The sequence below is a fragment of the Helobdella robusta genome, assembly GCF_000326865.2.
Source record: "Helobdella robusta unplaced genomic scaffold HELROscaffold_24, whole genome shotgun sequence".
Lineage (NCBI taxonomy): Eukaryota > Metazoa > Annelida > Clitellata > Rhynchobdellida > Glossiphoniidae > Helobdella > Helobdella robusta.
In genome coordinates, this window is record NW_008704261.1 from 186,398 (window position 1) to 196,500 (window position 10,103).

Here is a 10,103-nt window from a genome sequence, read left to right on the forward strand (position 1 = left end):
AAGAATTCTCCGGCGAGCGTTAGTGAACCAGTAGTTGATCTGGTTGATGGTCAGTTTCGTCTGGTTGATGAGGGACTCCTTCTCGTCGTCGTTTGGGTAGGGGTTGTCCTCATGCTTTCGAAGCCAGTCGATCATCGCGTTTACTGCCTGTGTGTGTGTGTACGTGTGTTGTTGGTTAGCCAGTGTGTGTGTGTGTGTGTGTGTGCGTGTGGTGTGTGTGTGTTGTAGGACATCAGTGTGTGTGTGAGTGTGTGTGTGTGTGTTGTTGGCCAGTGAGTGTGTGTGTGTGTTGTTGGCCAGTGAGTGTGAGTGTGCGTGCGTGTTGGTCAGTGAGTGTGCGTGCGTGTGTTGTTGGTAAAGTTAACAGGCCAATAAATTAATTACAGGAGATAAAGATACAAATATAATCAATCAACCAAACAATCAATCAACCAAACAATCAGTCAATCAAACAATCAATCAATCAATCAATCAAACAATCAATCAATTTAATAAATAAAATAAATGGAAATGGCACAGACCTCCTTAGGTAGGACCTTATTCTTGCCCGTCTTCTCGATCCCGATCTCAATCGGACCCACACTGCCACCACCCCCGCCATTATTATTATTATTTTTATTATTATTCATCATCATCATCATGGCGGCAGGATGGTGACCGCCCCTCATCATCAACTTCCTGGGGGACGAGGGCAAACTCTGTATGCCTCCTCTCCTCTCATTCTCCATCATAAACATCAAGTGCGGGTTGTGGTGGTGGTGATATTGGTGGTTGAGGAAAGATGACGACGACGACAACGACGGTGATGGCGCTAGGTTGGGTAGATGCTGCTGCTGCTGTTGATGGTGGATGTGGTGTGGGAGGGGGTACGGCGAGGGAGACGACGACGACAAAGGTGGGAGCATGGATGGTGCTCCGACTGAGTTACATTCAATGTTGTAGGGGAGCGATGAGGTCGACGAGTGCAAAGACGACGATGAAGACAAATGATGAGGAGCATGAAAATGATGGGGAGGGAATGGGGGCATCCCTTGTGAGATTCCCGGGGAAGGAGACATCCCTTGCGGCATGACCGGTGAGTTGAATCGATCCGAGCTCATTAGGGGTGTGGATTGCGGTAGTGTCACACTTTGCGATCGAATGAGGTTCTCTCTCTTTAGATCGCTATCATACATTTGGAAGGAGTTGAGAGACGGTGAGTGAAATAAATGAGGGTGAGATATCTGATGGTAATTGAAGTGACTGTTATTAGGACGTAGATGATGGTGGTTGTTGTTGAACGGAGTGTTGTCCAAATTAAACGGTGTCATGGCCGGTTGGGGAGTTGAGGATGTCTTAAGTTGCGGTGTTCGACTGCCCGAGCATGACATGTGTGCCGATGACGAATTGGAGGTCAGATTATCCTGTGTTGGTTGTAGAGAAGAATTCATTATATAAAATACACACACGCACGCACACACACACACAACAGCTACACCAGACACTCACGTGTGATGCAAAATAGTCGCAGAGATCCTCAACGTTCTTGCTGTTGACTTGGACCTTGTTTGGAAACAGTCGATGACCTTCCTCCAACTTCTTGGCCATGATTTTTGCTGATGGAGTAGGGTGAAGATGAAAGATTAACCTTTAATAACGTCGGTATGATAGGTTTTATTTTATTTATTTTCTAAAAAAAAACTTTCATTTTGGGTCCAAAAAAGAAGCTAGAGAAGCTTTCTAAATGGGATTCTTGCAAAAATAATCAAATCAATGGTGAACACTATATTATATCCAACAACAACAACAACAACACAATAATGAACAACTAACAGCCCTGATCAAAAATATGTAAATACCTTCTAAAAAAAGAATTAAATCAAATAAACTTCACTCACAAAACTCATCGATATGAATAAACTTTTAAAAAAACAGAAACTGCACTCACATATGAGGGTGGAGTGGGCAAACTTGAGGGCGTCCATGATCATGGGGTGAACGTAGGGGTCGACCTGTTCAAAGTTCATCTGCGGATTCCTCACCATGTAGTTGTGGATCAGTCTATCAAAGTTCTCTGGCAGGCTTAAGATCAGTGAGCAGGGGAAATTTGGAGAAAGAAAGTTCATGTCGGCAATGATGATGTCTCTCAGGAGTTTGTAGAGGGGGTGCTTCGTGAAGGCGGGGTTGGTGGTGTGGATGAGGTCCTGGAGAGGTGGAAAGGTGCGATTTGGAGGCGGTGGTTTATTTTGGAGTAGCATTAACGAGTTCTTCTCTGGATCAGGACTGCTGATGTTTTGGTTGAGGTTGGTGTTGTTGTTATCATTGCTGCTGCTGCTACTGTCTGAGGTAGAGTTCATCACAGTAAAATCATAATTACTGTTAGATTTTATCAACTGTGCATTACTATTGCAATTAAGGTAAGTAGGCAGAGAGTAATCGTCGGTGTTGCAGTTAGTCTCAGAATTGTGAGGTGGGATGTGGTGCACAAATTTTGACGTGGGCATCAATGATGAATGTTGTTGTTGTTGTTGCTGTGAAGGTGCATAAATATCAGCGCCCTGGATGTAGGCATACGACTCCCTAACTTCCTCCAACAACTCACTAGCAGTGGTAATAATTCTCTGCTTTTTAGCAACATGTAGTTGCTGACTAGGACTGGAGTTTGTAGACGAGTCGTTGCTTTTTTCCCCGGCCTTCATCTTCACTGACTCTCGCTGTTTTTCATTCACCTCCTGTTTTATTTCTTCAACTTTGGGTTCTTCACAGCTCGAAGATATTGTGGGACTGGCCACACTCAGTTTTACTTCTCTGGAGGGGCCTGGTTCCACTATGTAGGGGGAGGGAGGGACTGGCTCGAGTTTTGGGCTCACAAGTGACTGCAGCATATTGTTATTGGACATTGGGGTAATTGAGTTGTTGAGTGGTTGTTGTATTTGTGGATGGTTGAAAAGTTGTTGCTGCTGCTGGAAATGGAGCTGCTGTTGGTGGTGGTGGTAGAACAAGTTGTGGTTGTCCCTCTGCCGGGTTTCTATTTGAGAAGAGTATCTTTCAGCCATTTCATCAATCTCTCCAAAAGGAATTACCTGATCGGTTTCGTCTAAATCAAGTTGGCCTCTGAATGAGTTTGTCTGTTGACTAGATTGCGCGAAATGGTATTGCCTTTCCATGTCGAATAGATCAAGCTCTTTAGCGGAAAAATCCGTGAAGATCTCATCCAGGAGTGTATTCCTGATTCTATCCATGGATGAATTCAAAACTTTTTTATAAAGTCTGTGAAATGAAATTTTAAAATAAAAATAACAATCGCAGGTTTGTTTGTGTTGTTTTTTATTTTTAATATTTTGATTTATTTTTATATTTTTTTTTTTTATGAATCTTTTGAAAATAAAATGTTTTCGTGAAATTTAAAAAAATATAATAAAAATTTTAATCTAACAATTATAAATTAGTGCAAAATTATCATCTAATTTTAAATTATTTTATTTTTTAAACAATCTAAAACATTTATTATTTATTAAAATTATTTAATTGGGAAAATAGGATTTAAACAACCGGCGACATTTAATAAAGGGCGGAATTCAAATTTCGCAGCATTTTAAAATTTTCTTTGTTTGGACTCTACTATAAATCATGAGGCGCTTCACTTAATTTTGTTATAAAATCAATTCAACCATAGATATAAAATATATATCCATGATTTCAACTCTTAGAAATTTTGCCATTTAAATTTATATTAAAATTATTTTAAAGTATTAGTAATTTAAATATCTATTTATTTTTTAAGGATAATTTTATTATTATCAGAAGTTTCGTTATGGAAATAAAATAATAATTAAAAAGACGATAAACGTCATTTTTCAAAAATTCTATTCATCGGTTGGAATCTTGGAGTTATTTTGATTTATTTTTAATAAAATTAACAATAATAATTTTATAATAATATCAATAATTTTAATAGCAATAACGATTTGGTTCATATAATTTTGAAAATATATTAACTTATTTAACATTCATCATACATATTTTAATTAAAAAGTTTATAATCTTCTTCTTTTTCGTGCCTTATCCTTTCAGGACATTGGCGACCATCGACCTCCATAAAACTCGATCTTTAACACTTTGTAGCAGTTGAAATGTGGTGATATTCAACAAGTGACACAAGGACTTCACGAATGTTGTTCGTTGTTGACCGCGACCTCTTTTCCCTGCAATCATTCCAGTAGTTGTTAGATTTTCCATTCTTTCCTTTCGCATGATTTGACCGAAAAACTTTAACTGCCCCCGTCGGATTATCTGTAGTAATTTCCTCTTTTCATATCCGGACTGTTTTAATATATCCTCATTCGAAGTTTTTTCATACTTCTTCTCAAAACCACATCTCAGCAGCAACAAATATAAGGCTAAAATAAAAGGTTATTACAGTATACATGCATATATGGAATAAATCACAATATCAACATCATACATGAGCAGAGCATTCACACGCAAATTAGAAGAGGATCAAATTTAATATGACATTTCTTACTAATAAAATATATTTCTTAAATTTTAAAAGTTGATTAATGCGTTCCTTAAGCTGCTGAAACAGAACAATGGTCAGTAAAATGACAGTGTGGATGGTTCTTGCTATTTCAAGCCTTGGTTGGTATTGATAATTTTTTCATATTTTCAGTCTTTCGTTCGTTCTTTCGTTCAGTCCCTATCTTTCATTCATTCATTCATTCATTCATTCATTCATTCATTCATTCATTCATTCATTCATTCATTCATTCATTCATTCATTCATTCATTCATTCATTTATATTGTCTTGTTATTAAATGTTTTAAAGTAAATTAACCAAATATTGATAAAAAATTAATAACTTCAACCATTCAGCCATGAGCGTAGCTAGGTCGAGAGGGGTCAATTTTATTATTTATCAAAGTTTGAACATTACGAAAAAAAAAATGTTTTTTGTTTTGTGTTTGAACCCTTCCCCACGGAAGAAAACCCTAGCTACGACCATGCACTCAGCTAAACTTCATTTTAAATGAAACAATAATTGATGTCTAGCTCTGGTCATAACGGATAAGAAAGAACGTTAGCATTTCATTCGTTCGTTCGTTCGTTCGTTATTCAGGTCTTATGATTCATTCGTATTTTTTATTTACTTGTTCGTTCGTTCACAAATGTATTCATTTGTTCACAATTTCAGTCAAACAACTTTTCAAACACTTTTCAATAGGAGCAAAATAAAATTTTGTTTGTGAATTCAAATTAAACTTCAATTCAATTAGCTCCTGTTGTTTCCGATGGCAAAGAGAGTTAGTCTTTTCAATCAATCAATCAATTAATCAATCAATCAATCATGCGATCGATCGATCTATCGTTCGTTCATTCATTCAATCAATCAATCAATCATTCATTCAATCGATCACTTCCAATCTCAGTTTTTTTAATGATGAACATTTCAATTCAATCATATCTTCACTCTTACAACTTTTCACTATAGTAATTTTTCATTACAAAAAACAACGTAACATCAATCATTCAAGCATTCATTATTTCAATCAAAATTTCAAGCGAAGAACTTTTCAATCATTCAATAATCGCAATATTTTAAACTTTATTGAAATGAATTATTTTTTGTAGCTTCTGTCCCAGCTGGTAAGGAAGAAAGTTAGATAGATTACGATTGAATTGGAATTTCAATCATTCGTTCGTTCATTCGTTCGTTCGTTCATTCATTCGTTCGTTCGTTCGTTCATTCATTAATTCATACAATCATTCATTCATTTCATTCATCATTCATTCATGAATCCTCCGTAGAAATTCACATGAAGGTGATGTGCAAAGAGAAATGCACGCTGTTCACAGACGGACGCCTGGTCCAGGAGACGAAGCGGATCAGCGTCAAAGATTGGAAGAGGGGGATCTTCATATCTCTGGACAGACCCACTGTTAGTGGATGGATGGATGGATAGATGGATGGATGGATAGATGGATGGATGGATGGATGGATGGATGAACGGACGGATGGATGGATGGATGGACGGATGGATAGATGGATGGATGGATGGATATATATGCAAATGAATGAATGATTTAATTAATTAATGATTGATTGAATAGATAGATTAATCATTGGATGCTATGAATGATTGAATAAATAAATAAATGAATGAATGAATGAATGAATGAATGAATGAATGAATGAATGAATGAATGAATGAAGGAATGAATGAATAAATAGATAGATGAACGAACGAACGAATGAATGAATGACAGTCTAAATATTAGCAGCCAATCAATTCACTTTTATGATCACTCAATAACCGAATTTATCAAGCAATCACTCACTCTCACTCACTCACTCACTCACTCACTCACTCACTCACTCACTCACTCACTCACTCACTCACTCACTCACTCACTCATTCACTCACTCACTCGATCACTCACTCGATCACTCACTCACTCACACACCCACTCACTCACTCACTCACTCACTCATTCACTCACTCACTCACTCACTCACTCACTCACTCACTCACTCACACACCCACTCAACCAATCAACCAACCAATTAATCAACCAACCATTCAATCAACCCGCCAGCCAACCAATCAATCTACCAACCAATCAATCAATCATTACATTTGCCAAAGGTTCTAGCAGTTCTCGTGAAGAACTTTCGGAATTCTTTCGGAGGGTTATCAATTTTGTCATCAGACAGTAGATTTTCGACAATTTCAAAAAGTTGGAAATGTTCCGCGGTGCCAGGCAACTTGAAATCATTCTTCGATGCGGTCAGAATTTTTAAAATTTCTTGGAAAAATTAATTCAAAAAATATTTTATACTATTATGTACTGTTATGTATTTTATTAAATTGCTAAACTTTAAAGATTTCAACTAAAACAGAATTAATCGCATTTTCGAATTCGTGTTTAACTTCAGAATTTCGACGACAAAGGCTGGCCACAGGCGATGACAGTGACCAACCTTTCAACCTGCCTCTCACAACAGAACCAGCTCATCGGCAGTCCCTCTAGCGTTCTCTGCGGACCATCCTACTTTCCATCGACCGAGAGTTCTCCCTGGATCTGGTCCAACGTCTCCCTAACCCTACCCATCCAATCCAATCAAACAAACGGCAAATCAAAACGCTCGTTGAAGAGCTTAGTAAGCGGTGGTAATGTGGCTGGAATACCAGATCCAAAAATGATAAGGGCCCTCCTGAAATATGCTGGTTTCAATGCGATGAGGACGGTGTGTAGGATCAAAGTGGCCCATGTCGAGGCGGCCTATTACGATTACAACTACCCCCAACCTGCCCCCAAGCAGCAATCCTTCACGACTGTGGGGACGTTCGGTAGAGTGATGTCGGCCATCTCCGTTGGTCTGAAGGCCACACTCGGCATTTTTAGCATTTTCGGGTTCGGTATGGTGTTTTTCATGATCTTCAAACCGAAGACTTTTGCCAATTTCGTCGAAAAGCACCGATCGTTTTCATTTCTGAGAAGGTTTGTGAGAGTGAAAGCTGGTGACGGCGGTAATGCTATAAAGGGAGAGGAAAGGAAAGGAAAAAATGAGAGTGCGAGTGAGGGTAAAAGAGATAATGAGTTAGGTGAGGGGGAAACCGTTAGAGTTGTTTGATCAGTATTTGTTAAAGGGTTGATGCAATTGGTTGCTCAAAAGTTTAGTCAATATTTGAAAAGTTGATTGAGCAATTGATTGAATAATTGGTTAAATGGTCAAATGAGTGATTGATTGAAAGACAGAATAGTACGTTGAATGAATTGTTGGAGTGTTTGATGGCTTTGAATGAATGGCACACTTTGAATAAATATTTGATACAAATGAGTTTTTTCAAATTTTAATAAAAGGCAAAAACGACATTCCTGTTGAATATCTTTCGATTTTTGAAAAATAAAAAAACTATTCAGTCAGTCAGTCGGTCAGTCAATCAATCAATTAGTTTATAAAGCGCTGTTTCGGCGATGCTCAGCAGCTGGGTCTTGAGATCCGCTCTGAACTTCGCAAGTGATGGAGAAGTAATCAGAGAAGGAGGTAGAGAGTTCCAGAGAAAAGGGCCAGAAGAAGCAAATGCGGATTTCCTCAATGGCAATAAATTTGGTTCAATTTCGCTCAAAACCTCTGGTTGTAATAGCAATATTTTTTAAAAACTCAGGTCACTAACTTTTTGTATCCACCCCGGGCTGAGTGATGGCTTTGTGGTTAAGGTCGCCTGGTGCCGTTTTGCAGTAAACGAGTTCGAATATGACAAAAAGATCCCCGCCTATCACATGCTTCGTGTGTGAAGCGTCGTTTAGCACGTATTCATTTACGATGTTTGTGGCGTGTTGTTGAATCCTCTGAACTTTGGAAGAGTGTATATGACCTTTAACCTTTTAACTTTTTTAACCACCCATATAATTAGAATAAATATAACGGCTTTCGCTCATTTTTGACGGTCCAGCAAGGAGCTTACTTCCGGAGGGGAATTGGAAGGTGATTTTTTATCGCCCAAGTCTAAAATTACGATCGTTTATTTACTAATTTCGAAATATTGCTTTTATTTAAAATGTTTTGAAAGGTGATACTAGATGCTGTTTTAGGATAGATATTGCTGTATGATGGTTTTTGCATTTTAAATTAAAAAAAATTTTTATGAACCACTCTTCTAACACTTGACTCGTTAACGATTAACTGTAACCGGTAAGGGTAACGTAACAACATTAACGACGACTAATTAGTAATTAAATTACTAAACTCTAATAATTAAGCTAAAACTAAACTACTAATTCTAATTACTAATTAAAATAAATAACAGATAACACTAACGAACATTAACAGATTAGACTACTAGAGACTACCAACCACTACACTACTACATACTACAACTACTACACTAACAGCACTTGTTCCTAAAATCCTATTGCTTGATTGGTTGTAAATTTTTACTTACAATGCTTAGGCCTGGGAATAAAGAATATATTTTTTAAAATAACTAATATTCAATGATTTTTGCTAGTTTTTCAATTATGTGGATAATTTCATATAATTAGAATAATTTGTCGTGCTTGGATTATTGGCTTACAAAATTGCATGGATTTTAACGAGCAAGCTATATGAAATATTTAACTGACTTAATATGCTTAAAACATTGTAGTAATTCTCTTTAATTTTATTAAATAAAATTATGATTTTATTAAATAAAATTATGTATTATTAAATTATTGTTGTTAATTTGAATATAAAAATTATACTTTTGGTCCTGTGAAATCCTTTTTTACACTATTCGATCATGTTAAAAATTTGTTTGCTCATGAAATAAACGACCTAAATAGATCAAAATTGTTATTTGAACAACTATCTTCATTATATTCAATGAATATTTTACATTCTGCTGGTGCTCATAGAAATTATGGTTGCTGAAATCATACGTTGGCTTACTGCAGTGGCTTACTGGGTCTCATACAACAGTGTCATGGCGGTTTTCTTTACATATAATGCTTTAAATAAGTCAATATATTCATTTCACAATTATTTTTGTTAATATAAATTAAGAAATTGCTTTTGTCTGGTAAAGCCGTATGTTGGCTTAATCGGATTTTTTTTCATATATAAAATACTATGAGATCAATCAATCAACCAATCAACCAACCAACCAACCATTCAATCAACTAATCAACCAATCAATCAACCATATTTGAAAAATATTTGCAAGGCTTGTTCAAACTCGAACAAACACTTAACTGTACAGATCTACAAACAATTTCGAGATTTTAGTAAAGAAAGAAAAACACAATAGTTGCTTTTATTAAATCAAGAAATATCCAAAAATTATATAACCAAATTAAAAAACTAGAAACCAGTCAACATTTAATAAATAATTAAATAAATAAATAGACATTATTAAAAAGATTGTTCAAAAAGGTAAAATTTAAGGCGACGACGAGAATAAAATGTAGTTTGTTTTGTTGGTGTGGGGCTGTGAAGCGAAAACAAACACATTACAAAAAACTGTAAAAAGTCGCAAGAATAGTAGTCAGTCACCTACCTACAATTAAATTACTCTCAGGGCCCTAGCTTACTTATAATCATTAACTCAACTCACCTACCTACAAATATTTTTTTCTA

General features: G+C 36.4%; 2 protein-coding genes across 2 annotated transcripts; one reads left to right on the forward strand and one right to left on the reverse strand.

The window, feature by feature from the left end:
- HELRODRAFT_148509 (hypothetical protein) lies at positions 1-150 on the reverse strand (the record flags this gene model as incomplete). The annotated part of the gene is made up of 1 exon (XM_009019187.1): positions 1-150. A coding segment is annotated over one exon (150 nt), but the record flags the coding sequence as incomplete, so codon positions are not given.
- A 4,421-nt stretch (positions 151-4,571) lies between these two features.
- HELRODRAFT_172509 (hypothetical protein) lies at positions 4,572-8,281 on the forward strand (the record flags this gene model as incomplete). The annotated part of the gene is made up of 6 exons (XM_009019188.1): positions 4,572-4,620; positions 5,612-5,638; positions 5,789-5,919; positions 6,918-7,601; positions 7,847-7,917; positions 8,152-8,281. 6 exons carry the CDS (start codon positions 4,572-4,574, stop codon positions 8,279-8,281), a joined length of 1,092 nt encoding a protein of 363 aa, XP_009017436.1.
- Positions 8,282-10,103: the final 1,822 nt, after the last annotated feature.